Here is a 19223-nt window from a genome sequence, read left to right on the forward strand (position 1 = left end):
GAAAAGGTACAAAGAAGGGGATGTGAAGAAACTGATCTGTAGGGACCTGGAAGGGGCGGGAGCTCCAGGTTTGGAAAGGGATAACAGTCACAAATGATTGTTTCCTGCTCTGTTTTAACTTGAGAAAAATCAATATTTGAATCAAAACTAATAGTCTAATTAGTAAGTAACAGTATGCTGAGAGTAAGGAATGTGTAATTTAGCACTTGAATCAAGCCTATTTGAGGAGGCTGACCAGTGCTCCATCACCTGGTAGCTGTCCATGTCCTCCTCTTCCTCCTAAGAGAAGAAAATACATTATGGAGAACCAAAACAATTATTTATCCAACAATCAGGCTATGCCAAACAATCTGAATCTTTTCCCATACTTTAGATTTTCTAATTTAATGAATATGTTTCTCCATCTCCCATCAATGCCCTCCCTCTCTCAGTTTTACAGTTTTCGGAGTTGGAGTGAAACCCTGAGCTTCTCTACAGGAAAGTGAACACGGATTTGACCTTTTCGGGAACCAGGACAATACTTTCCCTGCTGGGTTTATAGCCCCGCTCCCCAGGGGAAATCAAACACCTGCTGGCAAACAGTCTTTACAAGCAGTAGGGGGTTTCTGCAGACGGTGGGTGGTGGGGGAGGTTCAACACTAGCAGGCACAGAGGAGTTTCTGGAGGCTGAGATGTTTTAACCCTCAGTTTGCCATGTACCAGGGAAAACCAACGGTCTGGTGCAGTGACTCCATGCAGATGTAACACAGTAAGCAAACTTTTTTAAAAAGGACATCAAAGGAAAACAAAATGCTGAAAGAACTGTTTGCGAAAGGCAGTTTTCTGACAGATTCCAAAAGACTCTCTTGTCTTATTGGGTCTGTCAACAGAAACGTACATGGAAGGTCTCATGAGTCTTGGGCGATCTAGGAGCTCTGACTTTTACACATCCAATGCCAACAGACAATATACACTCTTCCATCAGCGGTAAAGTCCCAGATTCCTGCACAGACTTCACTTCTACTTGGACTCGCCGGGACTGCCCCTGTATCACAGACAATTTTAAGAGTATCTTAAAATCAGTTTGATTTCAAAAAATTTGGTTTAGAGAGCCCCCTACAGGCTGATGTTAAGAAAAGTGTTTATCTTTAGAGACATCATCTCACGGTATCTTAAACGTTAAGTAGCAAATCTCACATTGAAAAGCTAATCAGGAACAAATATATGGTTTACTTATTTTTTTCAACAAAAAGAAACATTAAAAGCAGACATTAACAAAAGAAACGCAAAAAGCTAGACAATATAAAATGTTCAATTTACTAACAATAAAACAACAAAATAAGCATGAAACACCTTTATTTTCACTTACTAAACTAGCAATTATCTTTTAAAAAGGCAACTTACAATATTGCCCAAAGTTTATGAAAAAGGCAATTATATACTCTGTTGGTGGGACTTAAATTGGTAGAGATTTCTGCAGGACAATTTTCCTTAAAAATTAAAGTAACCCTCGACCCAGCAATTCAACTTTCTAGGAATCTGTTTTAGGTAAATAATCATATGTGAACACGAAGAAATCTTGCAGCAATGTTAAGAATAACAAAAAAATTAGTTACAAATGAAAAGTATATTGATAACTGCTTAAATTGTAGTATATTAATGAAATATTTACAGTCATTAAAATACTGCTATAGAAAAACATACATGACACATAAGTTAAAGAGTATGGTGACAGATGTTAACTAGACTCTTTTTAAAAAGGCAGCTTACCAAACCCAGTATATACAGTATGTATGATCCACTTCAAAAAATAAGCAATCAGAGTAATAAGAATAATTACACTCTCCTGAATTCACTGCTCTGATCCCAAAATAAAATAATTTTAAACCAAATTGCAACATGAAGAATTAATCAGAGAAGCTGTTCTTTCTTTAAGCCCATCTGCACAATAAACACCATGTGACTTTGTATATTCACAATGAAGTAACATCTTAAAAGAAAACTCCCAGGATTCTCAGTCATTGACTTCAAAGTTGGTTTATAAATTTTAGGGATGTAAAGCGGAATTTGAAAAATAGAATCTGAATATACAATGTCAAGTCAGCTACTCTTCCCTTCTTCCACCAGATTTTAATTCCCAAGAGCTTTGCATTATCAGGAAAATCAACTTAGACAATGATTGATCCTATCAAGCTAGATTTAAAGAGATGAGTTGCAGGTGCCTTTGATTTAATATTTTCCAAGTACCATGCATCAGCTGTTTTGTGGAAAGAGTACCCCAGAAAACATTCTAATTGTCTAAAATCATTTAGCCATTTCAATTAGCTACTTTTTGTCCTTACTTTGCCTGGAACAGAAAGCGACCTATTTTGAATGTGTACCCAAATGTGACGGGTGAGGTACCTATACTTCGGGGGAGGATAAATAAGGAGGGGGGAAAAAAGGAGGAAAAGATCCAGGAATGTCTTAATGTCCCACAGAAAAGCTTGGGAACAGTGTACATAAACTATTAGATTGAACTGCTTGTAATTGCTGTTATTTGACCATTTTTAAACCACAAAACCAGCCCACACATATGGTTAACCTAAACAGTTCTCCTCTGCTACCTTGCGGTTCAAGGACAGCAGGTTCCAAGTCTTAAATACACCAATTCCAAGGCGCCTCCCATCCAAGGCCCTCGATGACCCGGCTGCCACAGGCTTCTATAACCTCTTCCCTTACTGCTTTCCAGCTCTTCCTATGTGCTACTTTCTACCCAACCTTACCTAACTCCAATCTCTGTGTCTTTGTTCTTGCCATTTATATATGAGAAACTTTCCAGCTTTGCATGATTCTTTCAGCTTCCAGGTGAAGATGCACAGCCTTCAAAAAAGCCTTTCCTGATAAACCCAACATATCTTTGAACACGTTTAGGAAAGGTTGCCCGAAGTATGACAAACACTCAAATACTCGATTTATACTAAACCACAGAAAAGTATCTGGTCTTGCCTTCCGGATGAATTTCTAAGGCATCCAAAGAAGATATATATAGTTTAAACAAATGTTCAGAAAAAGATGTTCCTCACACCTTCACGAATCCTATTTTTATGTATATATCTCATGCTGTAATTTAAGCTAATTTCCTTTTGCTTTTAGTGCCTTGTCCATGCACGAATGGATTTGCTAAAATTCATTTGCTGAGGTCAGAGAACAAGGGCTTATCATTCTCCTCCTCCTAAGACATTCAGAAACCTGAATTTTTAAGTAAACCTTCTTTTTCTTTTAGCCTATTCTCATATTTTGCTTTGAATGACTTCAACATTCATTTTCTTGAGCCATTCTAATATTTTAACTATTGTTTCAAAGTATGGAAATTATCATAGGACATAATATTCTACAAAATACTGACTTCATGTGAAGTATAGCAAAAACCAGGATGTCTAAATCTTACATGTAAACTCTATTAAGACATCCTCTCTCATCTTTAATTGGCAAGGCAGACACTACAGATCACATCTGTCTGGGGTTAAGTGACAATTCCCACATGTCTCTGCTGTATTGGTTTCTGGCAGGTATTCATATCTACCTAGCTGCACTTACTTAACATGTCCTGTGGTATCACAGAAAGGTCTTTGTCCTCAGTTCCTAGCACAGAGCTCCTAAAACTCCTGGAATTTCCTTAGTGATAATGGTGGCAGCATGTATGCTTTTTAATGATGTCACTTTTCATTTGGTGACTCTTTTCAGGCCCTGAGATGGCTTCAGGATGGGGGCTGGTCATCAGCAAGACCAAGCCTTGATTAGAAGGGTGGAACTTTGAGTCCCACCCCAAAATCTCAGAAGAGAGAAAAGAGGGGCTGGAGGTTGAGTTAACCACCAAAGGCCAACACTCTCATCAATCACGGCTACGTACCAGTACATCCGTAAAAACCTATGAACAATGGGGTTCGCGAGCTTCCTGGCTGGTGAACACATCGGGTGCTGGGAGGCTGGCACACCCAGAGAGGACACAGAAGCTCCTCACCCCTCCTCCACAGCTCGCCCCCTGCATCTCTTCCATCTGGCTGTTCCTGAGTTGTACCCTTTATAATAATAAACTGCTAACAGCAAGTAAAGAGCTTTCCTCAGTTTTGTGAGTCTTTCCAGGAAATTACCAAACCTGAGAGTTTCGGGAACCCTTGACTGTAGCCATGTCAGACAGAAGTGTGCATCACCTGGGGACCTGAAACTTGCAGCTGGCATCTCAAGTAAAGCAGTTTTGTACTTAAGTCTGGGCCCTTAAACTGGTGGAGTGTGAAGCTCATGCAGGTGGTTGGGGTCCAAACTGAACTGAATTATATAGGGCACCCAGTTGATGTCTGCAGGGGAGCAGAGAACTGATGGGTATCAGGGGGAAAAAGACTTCCCACCTCCCACGCATCAAGCACTGGGCTTCATATGCATTATTTCCAATCCTCACACTTATCCTGCAAAGCTGGTGTTACCATCTTCACCTTACACCTGACCTATGGCTGAACTTGCTCCCGGATATACAGGCCACGAGAGCCAGAACCGAACCCTGACATACTTAGACTCTAAACTGCATGGCTCCTAGTCTTTATACAGGTTCTAATGCTGCTTGGTATGTTTGTCTTATTTCCTACAATTCAATTCCAAGTTATTCTTTAAAGCTTATCTTTTTCTTACTTAAACCTAATGGAAGCTGGTTTAAAATATTATAAAGAGCAGTATTTCTGAAAATGAAAGAAAATACACATGAAGCGGGAGATAGCTGTAATATAAGAAATGGACTTGGCCAATTGAGATTTCATCATCATGGATGTTTGTTAAAAGGACTCCAATATTGGCTTCATGGTGCCAAAGAATTCAGTGTTAACATTCACAGCTTTGTTACCTGCCGGAGTTGGAAGATTCCTCCCGTTGGCACGTCCTTTGCAGAAATTACCTCTACGGGGCAGTATTCACCATTCTCGTTCTGTTCCAAGATTTGAACCCAGAATTCCACTTTCCTGGTGACTTCGCTCCATCTAGGAAATAGGGGAAGTTCTTGGAAAATCATACTTTTCTATTTCAATACAGGCAGCTTAGGATCTGACACATGAAAATTAACAATGAAATGACCTCCAAACAGAATAACTCAGTAGAGTTAAATACCTGTAGTTCAGTGAGTAACATGCAAGTATATACTGGAAAACATAATTAAAAGCAAAGGTCAACAAACTCAATATCATAACTAGCAATGGCTCCTTTATTTCATTCAGAAAGGCATGATAAAAGTTTATTTATTCAAAAATCTAAACATCAGATGTACAGAAGTGAGTGCAGTGAGTAACTTTTCATAGATAAAGGTAGCACTGTATGCTTTAGTGACTTGACAAGTGTCTTGGCTGAGGTCAATAAGAAAATCAAGAAAAAAATCTCAATGTCTAATTTAGTATTTGCTAAAACTTTCTAAGTGCAAAAAAAAAAAAAAAAAAGAAAATCTGGTTCTCATCTATAATTAGATGCAGTACAAATATCCGCTCTTTCAGTCTTTTCCTTTTAACTCTTCTTTTTAAGATTCTGGTGGAGAGGCATGCAGGGATAAGTCGGGAGTTTGGGATTAGCAGATACTAACTACTATATAGAAAATAGACAAATTGCAAGCTCCTACCGTACAGCACAAGGAACTATATTCAATACCTTGTTAGTCTAATTAAAAAGAATATGAAAAGGAATATATAGATGTATAACAATCTCTATGCTGTACACAAGAAATTATCACATTATAAATTGACTATACTTCAATTTAAAAATTCTTTAAATAAAATAAAATTTTAAAAAATTAAATCCTTGTCAGCAAGTAAGCATTCCTGCTTCCATGATTGATGTTGCTTGGAAAAACCTTCAAGATAAAGATAAAATAAGTAAACCTGAATTCCAGAGTATATCTTTATCCATTTTCACTACTGTTATTAATTACAAGTATTTCATACTGATAAGCAATCTAGTCTCCAAAAATTCCTTTCACCCTTTATTCTTAACCACTATATTCTTAAACTTTTCCCATCACTCTTCAAAGTTCACTCCTCTAAGGAAGTTTAACTGTGCTATTGATACCCTGGAAATAACACCATCCACCCCTGGAATACTGGTACACTCAGGAATGGGTAACCTTGATAAATGGCAATACTAATCTCTGGCAATTTTTTTAAAATTATAAATGGAATCAGATGAATATCTAAAATTCACCTATCCCGAAGACTCCGTGTTTTTGCTTGGATAATCCCCAAATCCCATAGGGCTGGGTTTTTCCGAGGATCGTTCATTTTATGGCCATAGATTTCAATTGCCAATGCCCCTTCCGAAAGATGCTCGATAAAGTCTTCAGTGATGCTAACAGAAAACTCCTGAAAAAAAATAAGAGCAGAAAGAGTAACACTTTCTGGTGACCTTGTGATCACTTATACTTGACAACATATCCTCACTTCATCATGGAGAAGAGAAATCAAAAAGAACGTTTCAGTTACAAAACAAAACACATCCAACACTCATAATGAATGCTCAGGTAGCCTAAGATTCTTAACTTTAACTCTGAATCTTTAAAAAACTTTTCACCTTGAAAATCTATTGTGAAAGGCCAGCACTGTACTCTATCTTGTTAGCAATATTTTGGAAGCTATTTTTGAAAGTATAAATAATTATATTAAGAATAACAACAGTGATCTATAATGACTTAATATAAAAGTTATTATATCCAAAAGTTATTATGTTAAGTTAGCAGCGTGTTGGAAAAACATTTTTTCGCAGTTTTTAGGAAGCTATCTCCAATAACAGAAGAAACGGGATAATGATCATCAGTGCAAAAAAAAATTGCCTAATTTTTCAGAATTCTCCAATCTGTCCATCATCGTAAGACAGATATAAGGCAGCCTTTTGCTATAATTAGGATTAAGCTTTAAAACTGTTTATTTTTTAAAGTTATAGAATCTCCACTCTCTCTCTTGATCTTTAGCACACACAACTATTTCTATGCTGTAATCAGATTAGAAAGAGACCTCTCTCTTGAAAAACATGAGATGGCTCAACTGAGATACAGTAGAAAACGAGAATCTAGGATCTGGCAGTCCTGGCTCTGCTAGTTCCTTAACCATGGGCAAAGTGACCTCTGAACTGGCTTCCTCAGCTGAAAAAAGCCCTAGCATCAAACAACTGTGGGAAAGACAAGCAGAGAACAACAGAGGGCTGAGCAGCACGCGGTGCTCCACAAAGCTGGTTCTTCTCTCTCTTCTGTCTTCACGTTCTCTAAAACACTAGTTTCTTATCCTTTCTAGATGACAGTTTCTCCAGTAACTAATACAGAACTAGGATTCCTTTTGGAGAAGTATACACATATATAGTCACACAACAGTTAACCTCTGATGGTGGAGGAGTTACACGCACTGACACTACAGTTTTGAGTTTTTCCCAGCTTTACTGAGAGACAACTGACATGGAACATTGTGTAACGTTAAGGTGTACGTACAGTGTGCTGATGACACTGTCGTCTTTGACTCCAAACCCACTGTAAGAAACTGATCTTAGACATATTATTGGTACCAGACTATTCAACAAAATATGGGTCATTTTCCTTTCGTTTTGCACTGAGTTACTAAATGCTGACAAGAGTCTGGAAAGCAAACTTACGTTACAATGATCAAAGACAACCATGCATTGCGGCTCCTTGCTGACAGGAGAGGATGAAGTGTCCACCTCAGGTGCGACAATTACTGGCTCCTGCTGATCCCAGAAATCGTATTTGCAGAACACGAAGTGGGACAGATGCTGTGGCAATCCAGTAGCTTGGAGTATTTTAACCTGAAGGAAAAGCAAAGCTCTGCTTAACTCAGAAAGTTCCAAGGAGTACATTGAGTCAGAGACCCAGGTTCCAGTCCTGACTCTGTCACTAACAGCTGGTTTATGCTGACCAAACCCCGTTCACTCTGGGACAATCTTTCTGCATCTGTGAAATGTCATATTTAGCAAGAGACTGACATATGGTATCAATGAGCATGGCTATATACAAATGGATATTTTAAAGCATTTACAGGCTGATGAAGAACACTTAAAATTCTGGTTTTTTATATCGTCATCATCTTCTTCAGACGAAGCAAGTTCTCAAACATCAGTATCATTTAATCATACAAACATGGCCAACCTTGGATACAGCACAAGAATACAAGATTGCCAAGAATGATAAATGAATGAAAACAGGGTGCATACCAATAAGCAACAAATATTCAGAAAAGGGCAAAAAAATGTATTCGATACTTTAGTGAATAAAAGGAACAAGGTTCTCAAGTGGAATGCTACTGAAGCATTTTTTGGAAAACTTTAAAAGTATCAGGAATGTGTACTCTGAAGACTGGAGAACTGAATGGAGGAGATGAAAGATGGTGACTGCTGACCATTCTCTGCACCGGCATTTACTGACACCCTCTCTGTGCAGATTTAGGGAGGAAAGCTGGATCAAAGGAAACGTGCCCTGAACTGCAGCGTACGGAGTTTTGTGATGACTACGTGCAATTAGAAATACGTGTTTAATCAGACTCAAATGCCCCCAGAAGAAAAGCCTATGACAGACTTTAAAGCAATCAAACAGTGTACCTATTTCTTTAGGCAGGCGGCACCAGCTTGATTTTTAAGTTGGAATTTTTGTGATACGTAGCGACATTCTAAAATCCCTCCAACTAAAAGAAACTAAATCCTAAAATTAATTAAACTAAACTAAATCCTGATTTTATACTCAGTGAGGCCAATTTTCCTATGACTGCTATTGTTACACTCTGCACCTGGTCACGTCCTGCACGTTGTGTGATCCACTCCAAACCTCCAGTTAATAAATTAAACAAAACCAGATCTGAATACGTGGCACAAGTTGAAATAGTTCAGAAATCATGATTATAATCATCTTATTGCTTCAGGAAGTATTAATACACAGAAAATCACACAAAGCAGATGGCTCCTTTCTCCTGTACCAGGCACATCATGGATAAGTGATGGGTGGGAACTCCCAGCGTTATTTTTTCCTGTGATGGCAACAAGAATTTCAAACATCTAGATAGCAATTCCCTAACAGGCTACGAAAAACAGACTGACTAACACATTTTATGTATCCAAACCAAAGAGAACGATCAGTATTTGGCAATTAATTTTGCGTTAAATTTTAAAAACCATCCCTTCTTCATTAAGTGTTTAAAAATGCTTTATATACACACACACACACATACGTACACACACACATACGTACACACACACACTTTAAGATGAGGCAGTGTGGTATTTGGGAAGATTACAAGATTCTGGAATCACAGTTCTAAATAAAAAATCTCTGCCACTCATTAGCTTCCGTTTTTGAGCAAATTACTTAAATTCTTAGTTTTCTTAGGCTTAGCTTTTTCTCCTACACAAAACAGGACAGCTACCAACCATACTCGTGTGAGGACTAACCATACCAACGAAGTAAGTGAATGAAAACAGTGCCAGGCACTGAGTGGATGCACGTTCAATGTGTACTTCTTTGTGACTGAATTCCACCAGCAAGTTAATTTTGTTTCTCAGAAATCAATCTCAATTTTAAGACTGAAATGAGTAAGAATGCAAGATTCCATATGCTGAACTCTCCCCTGCAGACAGCTCCGCAGGAGTGAGACTGCCAGGAATGAAGACCACCAGGGACAAGGAGTATCTTAGTGTCTAGAGCACAGGCTGTCTGCTGAAGGTCCTGCACACAGAAACCAAAATCGCCAGCAGGTGTCAGAATACCCCCAGCTTCAACCTGCCGCTGCTCAAGACCAGGGCCCAGGAATGTCAGAAGACACTGATGTTGTTTGGGGTTTTAAAATACATGAATTTTACTTAATGTAATTAAAATGATCAGTATGTTAATATGTGCACACTTTATTTTTCAACACAGAAAAATAAATCCAGTCTTAGTCTTCATAGGCCAGTGATACTTATCACCCATGATATCTTAAGTGTCCCCAGACTGGTTTGTTTTGTTTTTTCCACCAGTATTTTATTATCATACAGTTTATTATTTGTCTTCCTCCTTTTACACAAAAGGCTATTACAGCTCAGAATATGGTCTCTTAAAAACTACTTCCCACCGAAAAGAATCCAGTTCCTTGGAGACATGGCTGATTCCAGGTCTGAGACAAGAAACGTCCAGGATGCATCACACCCCAGAAAAGCAGAGCCAGCAGTCTCTGAGGGTCAGGTTCTGTCCAAGGGCCCAGAGCCAACCCGAAGGGCCGAAGATGAGATCGCCTGCGCTTTGATAGAGTCGTAAGTACAGTGCACCAAGCACATCAAGTGTATTTAAATCCAAGAGCTCACATAATGATATGAAGACTAAAAACAAACAAACAGAAATCTCACCGGTCACTTTGGGATATTACTAGGAAAACCAATTCATAGTTTTGAAAATCAGTAAATAAAGGGAGAGAACGGAGCATTGGCCTGGACTTCCTGATACAAACTGTACCTCTGACAGCAAAAGCGCTGACAGCAGGGGAATTTTCCCATATATCACCTTTATATCTGGATCCCAATTTACAGCAAATGCATCTTAACACAGTAAATAATACCAAGCAGCAAAATCCAGACTGTGAGAAAACACAACTCAGTGTCTACAACAACCAAACTGTAGTTTGTGTGTTTGCGTGCGTGTGTGCGTGTGCGTGTGCGTGTGCGCGCGTGTGTGAGGGTGACAGTGAGAGCAAGCGAGCGCCACGTGTAGGAGGGAGCAAGCACGAGGGCCAGAGCCTGGAGATTGAAATACAAAATAAACTAGAGACACATCAGCGGAGACAACCCACGAAGCTGACTGGATACTTTACAATACTGAAAAAGTATTAATTTTTTGTTACGGTATCATGGCTGGTTTGTGGCTGTATTTTTTTTTTTAATTACTCTTCCTTTGGGGATACATACCGAACTATTCTTGATGAACTATGATGTCTGGGATTGCGTCAAAATAATCCACGGAAGGGACAGCGGAGAAGCAGCTTGTGTGATGAACGGAACAAGGCTGACCGTGAGTTGATAACCGTCGAAGGAGGGTGAATGGGGCTCGGGGACACTTTTCTCACTGCTTTTCTATATGTTTGCTATCTTCCATTAAAAAAGATCTTGACACATTTAAACTTCATTTCTTTTTTAAAAAGTTTAAGTTACCCAGTGACAAAGATAAATTTCCCAAGTGAGAGAATATCCTCTTAGGTTACTTCACTAACGGCAACTCTCACACAATGGCATTTCTGGTCCACCCCCCTTGACAGTGGGCCATTATGGAGTCAACAAGGCTATGTCTCTGTCTTTGATAATCACGTAAGCTCAAAGAAATGTCCCAAAGTCAAGTGCAGTACAATACAGATTAACCTTGTAGTAATTTGAGAATTTCACCCCCTCATACTGAAGTAATTGACAAACATCTGAGGCCTTCTTAATCCATGCAAAGATCTACAGAAAGTGTCCCAGCTAACTGCTTTAGTGTCCCCATACCTTGCAGCTGATGCCTAACTGACTCCTTTCAGAATCAATTTTGATTCTAGAAATATTTACTGAGACACAAGACTGGACCTGGGAGAGATTATGGAGTAAGAGCTAAGTGCCAGCCTCCTTCGTCTCACTTTTTAACGGCCTCCTTTTCATTCATACAGTGTTTCTAAGCCCCTTGCTGATTTCTTCTCCTCAAAAACCTTTTTAACTGGTTCTTACGGTGGTTCTCAACCTACAGCGTACTGACCCACTACGGTGTGCGTAGAAACTTCCGAGGGGACTGTTTCACTGTCGCAGTGAGTGACGAGGTGGCACCACCTACGTGACTGCACACGAGCCCAGGAAGGTGATGACCTACCTGACATCTATGCAGCGCCCACCCAAGACAGTACCACAGCGCCCTACAGAGAGTTTTCCATAATATGCTCTCCTTCAAGTGCACATTCTTCCAGAAATAGTCCTCAGATCTTACTATCTGCATTAATTAATGGTGTCTCCTCTGTGTCCCATAACAACTCTTGTCTACCCCCTCAGAGCACATAGCTCGCACAATACCGGTGTCTTCTGTTCACTTGTGTGTCCCCTACACACAACGCATCAACTACGCAGGCTGCTCCCTGAGAGTGGGCATCCTGTCTTGTTTATTTTCCTATTCCCAGCACCTGGCATGATGTCTCACAGGAAACTCAACACACAGTTCACGAACAGTGTGCACAGGAAGAACAGAAAGAAACGGGTCTGGGATTAGAACATGATGGATCAGCATAAGCAAAGGCATATTCCTGAAGAAGAAACACAAAACATGTGGAAAAACAGCTCGGCAGGAGCTTAGGAACAGGACCAGGGCTGGGAAACACCGCCAGCATCAGAGGGCATCGCAAGACCCAACAGGAGGAGGAAACTTGTGGGAAAACATGGCTTCTCTACAGAGAAGTTTGAGTAAACATAAATTCATATGATTTTAGAGCAGAATGGCCCTGGGCAAAGAGGTGACATATCCCAGACTCCACAGGACGGGTGTGGTGGTACCCAGGCAGGACATAGGATGCAACGTGGACCAGAACACTAAACGCTGAAGATTTATTTAGAGACAGATATTTTCAAAATTTGAAGAAGGACACAATGTTTACCATCTAAATACAAACAATCCTCAAATTAGCCACACTTCTGCTGCTTCCAAATGGGACTGGACTTACCATGCATACAAGCTTGTTGTCCTGGGTCTCCTTCTCAAAGGAGACATCGGCGGCATCGTCACCTCCAGCAATTCTTTCCCCGATGTCACCGCTGATACGCATCACCTCCACGTGTAGCCGGCCTGCCACCTGTAGCAACCGGGGCAAAAGCAGATCCTTTTTCCAGACTTTGTTCTTTCTTCTGTTTTAGAGCCAAGTGGTTAGGTTAATGGCATAGCGGGTTCTAACAGTTACTTTTCCTCAAAGTACTTGGAATAATCACCGTCAAGCAGAACGGAAACACGAGTATGAATAATGCACATAAACCGTGCCTGCCATTACTGACGGAAAACTGTAACGGTGCGCTACCACCACCCTGCTGCTCCTGAACTACGCTCTGCAGGATCCAAGGCATGGGGAGGACACTAACCTCTCCCTTCTGGTTGACGATTGGAACAGCATACTGTAGCTTCACATCATAGAAGAGGGACTCGAGGAAGACATTAGCCACCCCGATGAGACTGTGGTTTTCCTGCTCATCAAAGAACGGATCTGCACGCTTGAAGTAAGACCGGATCACCTTGTGTGTTCAAAAAACACAACTTCAGAAAATCACTCCAAATAAACGAATCCAACCTATCACTTTTTGATGCAGTAATGAAGTCATTAAACTTAGCTGAAATACAGCACTGTGCTACGCATGTGTGCACAGGTACACGCATATATATACACACACACACACACTCCCTCACGGCCAGTTAGTGGTGGTCAGCAATCCTAGTAACACATCATTACTTGAATCATCTCTTCCCCTTTACATAGAAACCTTGCCATGAAAACAGAGAAAATATACACTGACTAGAGAAAGCACAAGAGTGTATGAAAGTACTCTGTTTTGGGGTTTTTTCTGGGGGGGGGGGGTTATTTATTTATTTTATATGGAGGCACCGGGGATTGAACCCAGGACCTTGTACACGCTAAACATGCGCTCTGCCACTGAGCTATACCCTCTCCGTTTTTCAGTCACAGCTATTTCACTTGTTTCACCAAATCCTTAGACACACTGCTGCTCATGAGAGGCGGCCCCCTTACAGGAGCATGGTTTGCTTTTTGCTATTTGTTATTAATATTGTTTCATTTCTAAGTTGAAATAGGAGAGGAATACAGAAGGAAATAAAAACAACTTTTTAAGCAAAAAGGTCATCTGACTATAAGAAGTCATGTTTATTGAACATTTTCACAAAACAAGAGGCTAAAGAAGTAAACAACTCCATGTGGAAACAGGACCAGCAGTGCTGAAAATACGTAAAAATATACAGAATTCTTATTTCTCTCTTAAATATGTCCAAGCACATGGCTGACCTAGATGAGAAAACTTACAACTTGAGGACAGAGGACCAGCATTCAGATCTATGGCACCTACTTTAGGATCCAAACTCCTTCAAAATATGTTCCTAATAGTATAAATATTAAGGTACCACTGATCAATTCAAAAAGCAGACGTTGTAGGTTTATTATCTGCAAAACTAAATGTGTTGAGAAATAAGAAGAGACATAATAAGGCATGGTCTCTGTCCTAAATAAAACTACAGTTGTGGGGGCAGGGGGCAGGGGGCAGGGTACAGCTCAGTGGTAGAGTGTATGCTTAGCATGCACGAGGTCCTGGGTTCATTCCCCAGTACCTCCATTAAATAAATAAACCTAATTACCTCCCCTTGCACACGTGCGTGCGTGCACACACACACACCACAGTCCAACACGGGAGACAGATTCATGTAACACCAACAGAACCCAGAATGAATGTAGATTCTACTAGAAACCCAGAGAACACAAAAGAAGATGCCTGAAGAACAAGTTATTAAAGCTCCTTATCAGCTAAACAATTTAAAGGACTAAAGTAAATAATTTATAAAACAACATATTTTGGAAAAGTGAACAGTTCTTTCTTAATATGGGCATTCCTGTGTTATTCCTTCTATGACTGTCAGGGAGTTTTTCTCAAGTAACTTACTGGGGTATCTTCTTCACACTCTTTCCACTCCTGATAAAGGTCTCTCATATCCAACAATCTGTTGTCCAGTTTTTCCAAAGACCAAATCTGCTTTCCTTTCCCTTTTCTTCTCACCTGGATTGCAGGTTCACTAAGGAGAGAGCCTCGCTGCAAAGATAGTAAGAGTGAGAATATGAAACACAAAGACATCTATATGTCGTGGAAGTCAACCCTGAACATCCTGTACCCTCCAGCCCAACGTTATCAACTAAAACTGAAACTGTATCCTTCTTTAATCTGCTCAGTGCAAAACTTCCAAGAAATCTTACAAGCTTACTACAATGCCATTCTATCCACCTGCAATCAAAATTTATATATAAATCTACATTTAACTTTCAAATCCAAAACAGTAGACCATGTTTAATAGGAAGTCAAAGATGTTTTGTTCGGGCCTTCACGTGACCAAAGAGCATCAGTGGTAGGAAAAGAGTTATAAGCCCTGAACGAGAAGGGAAAGCTTGCTGGGACGGGTAGTTAACCTTTCAAAAGTTTGAATTTTTAAATTTTTTTGAATGGGTGGTATCTTAATGTGGTACAAAACACAAAATGATTAAAAGACTAAACTGTGAAAAGTATCCTATTTACCCATTTGGAGGCAACAAATGATACCGACTTCCAAATACACATAATTTGAATTTTTTTTTTTAAAACAGTATAGAACTAGACAGAGATGCTGGTTACACAACACTGTGAATGTATTAAACGCCACTGAATTGTTCACAATAATTAATTTTATGTTACGTGAATTTCACCTCAAAAAAAAAAAAAAGTACTCATTGAAGTTTTCCCAGCTTAGAAAAGCAATGGGGTTTTGATGTTAAAAAAAAAATTTTTTTTAACTTTTTTAAATCACAGAGTAGAAAATAAAACTGCCCCTTTCATCTCCTCCAGAGAGGTACCAATCAGGGATCTAACCAGCTGATTTACTGGCTAAATTTTTCAACTGTTCTGAAATGTCTACTTAGAACTTTTAGAGAAATGTGAAAGTCACTAACACTGCATTAATGTCTTGTGTATAATTGTTTCCAAAGAAACAGAATTTACGTTAGGAAGCAAAGATTTAAGAACCCTGAAATTCAAAAATTACCACCCTCTCATGTACTGTAGAGGCCCTTCTGCCTCATATTCAGCCAGCTGGGGAATGAATACAGGAGTCTCATTAGTGCTCTGCAAGTGGGGCGGAGGGAGAGGTTTCAGGGGAGAACGCGAGAACTGGAATTAAATGGCCACGAGCAAGATGCTGTGGCATCGTGACCTGGCCCTCCTGCAATAACCACAAGGACTGGGAAAAAGGGAAAAAAGAAATGCCTGCCCCTCACCAAAAAGCACCAGAGAGAGGTGAGCACAAGGGCAGGAGTGAGACCAGAACAACGGCATTCACAGTATGAACAAGACACTAAGAGAATTTTAAGTACCTCCCCCCTCAACAAAAAAAAAGATTTTGTTAGATAAAAGAGAACAAGACCCAGCCTGAGTTAAAGGAGATCATCTCCTTAGAAAATACTTCCTGTCTAGGTCCTCTTTCTGGCTGAAATCTTCAAATAACTATCTTTTACATCAGTCATAGTGGAGTGGGTTAGCAGCCACCTGTTAACAACAGCTACTTCCACTCCAGCAACGCGTCATCTCTACCAGGAACAGGAGCAGTCCCATGAACACACTCCCAGGTGGCTGGAAGGAAAGAGATGCCCAAAGTCACTTCCAGGTGTTCACCTGGCTGCCCCCGAGGCAGGGCTGCTCATTCCAACAAGCCCAAGTCAGGATACATGGAACAAGGTGACAGTCATGCTCAATGAGGAAAGTGTTCATGTTTCTGTTTCTTTAACTTAAACACTACGGAATGGAAGAAGACCGGCTCCTGCTCTTCTCAGTCTTCTAGAAGAAGCTGAGCCCTGGACCTTCTGTCTACGACTGGCTTTCTTCTACTGTTGTCTGTCTGCGAGTCCCAGTGCACCCATCAATTCGCCCTCCAAATTCCACCAAGGAAAATAAAGTTCTAAGAGGGCAAAATCTTTCAAGCCACACACAGAATACGTATCTAAAGATAATTCTCCAGAGAGTAATGACTGTGTCGCAATACCTCTATTACGAAAAACATTAAGCATTGTATTTGCCAAATATCTACCCCGTGCAAAAACATCAATTTTGATGCTATGATGCCACAGGAGTAAGAAAGATGTGGTCCTTGCTATCAAATTAACACCCAAGAAGGATTCATTAAAGCTGTGCTGTGTCGGGTACTGTGGGAGAAACGAAGCACAAGGACCCCTGTAAATATTTATCTGAATGCAAGACTCTACCTAATCCATCAAAAATTATGTATTAACATGACCAAGAACTATAAAAGAACTTGAATAAGAAAGGGAAACAATCAAATGGAAAGGATGGGAGATTCTGATGGGATTTCCCCCTACATTTTACTAGGCTTCTTACATTATGCAAAAGAAAAAAGAGAGAGATCTGTGATCATGAAAACCCACGTGAAACAATGTGTGATCAGTTTCGCCATGCCAACTGCTGACAGGTAGAAACTGACACACACGCTGCAAGTAAAATGAACACAACTGGGGCAGAGGGGTCAGGGTGGGGTGTGGCAGAGAATGAAGGGAAGAACCACCTGGGGAAGATTCATCAGGAGAGACTTCTCAGAAATAATCTAAACAAGTTTGAAAATAGGAGTTGAGTAAAATTAATTGGTAGAGCTGGGGGGTGGGGAGTACAGGCAGTGAAAGAGGATATTTCTAGCAGATAAAACACATATACGCACAAAGAGAAATGGAAGTAAATTCTGCTCAACAGAGGACACGTACAAAAGGACCCAGACTGCAGAGGGTGCAGATGGGGACGAGGGCAAACCCACCAGGGGTCAAATAACACTGGTGAAACACGAAGCGGTTTTAGCCAATGATACCATTTTTTTCATCAACGGCAACCTCACCTTCCTGTTGGCATCGAGGCTGGAGGCTGGAATCTGTAGGGTTACTTTATACTCTGTTCTTTTATCCAGCTCTTCTGCGATGTAACTGGCTTCTCTCACCAACAGATTGGCTTTGACGATCTGTTCCCTCAACCTCATCAGGCTATTATTCAGTGTTGCTTCTCTTTAAAAAAAAAAAAAAAAAAAAAAGGTGGGGAGAGGCAGATAACCATCGAGCAGCACATCAGAATATTACATAGCGCATAATGTTAATGCAAACTGCGGACCAAGCTTGCCAACTGTCTCTTGCACACAGGGAATACATCACCGACACTGACCCATGCACTCACTTGAACGCGGGCTATGTGACAAGCACTGGCACATGCTTCTGTAAGAAGCTGGCCAGAGACTGGGGCAGAGCTTTGCAAACTTGACTGTGTATATAAATCACCCAGGAGTCTTGATCAACTGGAGATTTTGACTCAGTAGGTCTGCGGTGGGGAGCCTGAAACACTACATTTCTATCAATATGCAGGTGGCAGAAATGTTGTCTGTCTGCCAACCAACTCTGAAGAGCGAGAAGTTAGTTAAATACGACCTGTAATCATGGATGAAACATTTAGTGCAACGCCAATCAGCCCACAGAGAGATCAAACTTGCAATCTGAGTCTCATTGGCACCATGCGTACCTACCTGATAAACCACCTTTTTTTCCTTTTTTAAAAGAGCATCTACCCAAGCTTCAGAACCTAAAGTATAATACAATGATAAAGTATAACTTCTAAGTACAAATATTCATTTACTCAAATCCGAAAGCCATTCAAACTGAAAATGGGGACACACCTAACAGGGACTGTTTAAATAAATCAATATAAATTGACAGTTTCCCCATCTTTTTTTTCTCCAAAAATGGGGGCGGGGGCATAATGCCAAGTGGTTCTTAGCTGTAACACTCTCTTTTAATATAATTCATTTTCACTTTAAGGTCTAGCTTTTTCTATCCTGTATGTTGCCCAGTGGGTTCAGGGTGACGAGCACATGCCACACATGTGACAAGGGCCCTACGCACCACCTACCTCTCTTCAGCCCACTGTCTCAGTCGCTGCTGAGCGCTGGGTGAGTGGAAAGAAAACCTGTCTGCGCTCCGGCAGTTCTGCTTCTCAGGAGACAGCCGCCGCCGCAGCTGCTCCAGCTCGTGCTCATACATGAGCCGCTGGCGCTCCAGCGCGGACCGTTTCTCCTCTTCGTGCTGCTGTTCCAGGCTGTTCAGTATGGACTGCATTGGATCTGAACAAGTTTTTTTAAGGCAAATAATAAACAAAAGGTTAAAACTGCACAACACAGTATACTTCAAACGTTGTTCTATATTGTTACGTTGTTTGTCATCCTAATTAATAAAATAAAGACAGTCAGGAAAAGCTTAGCTTTCCTTACTCCCAATTACTGATCACATTATCTGTTCTGTCGATACATGTCACACTATCTTATGCACAGGAAAAGCAGGTCTACTGTACGCTCTATTCATAACCTAAAATAGAGGGAATGCTCCAGAAATCCACTACATAAGTCAGTGGCAGTCAAGTTTCAAATCTAGAAATCCTAT

At 40.4% G+C, this 19223-nt stretch overlaps 1 protein-coding gene across 3 annotated transcripts in view; it reads right to left on the reverse strand.

Annotated features, from left to right (window-relative positions):
• KIF13B (kinesin family member 13B) overlaps window positions 1-19223 on the reverse strand; it is a 165257-nt gene that overhangs the window by 48793 nt on the left and 97241 nt on the right. For all 3 annotated transcript variants that reach the window (XM_064482496.1, XM_031442133.2, XM_064482497.1), the window contains exons 17-26: window positions 18697-18907; window positions 17642-17804; window positions 14665-14811; window positions 13084-13233; window positions 12675-12803; window positions 7624-7794; window positions 6190-6347; window positions 4853-4985; window positions 878-1024; window positions 250-279 (exon numbers count right to left, since the gene is read on the reverse strand). In XM_064482496.1, the coding sequence (XP_064338566.1) occupies window positions 250-279; window positions 878-1024; window positions 4853-4985; window positions 6190-6347; window positions 7624-7794; window positions 12675-12803; window positions 13084-13233; window positions 14665-14811; window positions 17642-17804; window positions 18697-18907 (1439 nt within the window). The remainder of the gene's footprint in view (window positions 1-249; window positions 280-877; window positions 1025-4852; window positions 4986-6189; window positions 6348-7623; window positions 7795-12674; window positions 12804-13083; window positions 13234-14664; window positions 14812-17641; window positions 17805-18696; window positions 18908-19223) is intronic.

The sequence above is a fragment of the Camelus dromedarius genome, chromosome 36 (assembly GCF_036321535.1).
Source record: "Camelus dromedarius isolate mCamDro1 chromosome 36, mCamDro1.pat, whole genome shotgun sequence".
Taxonomy (NCBI): domain Eukaryota; kingdom Metazoa; phylum Chordata; class Mammalia; order Artiodactyla; family Camelidae; genus Camelus; species Camelus dromedarius.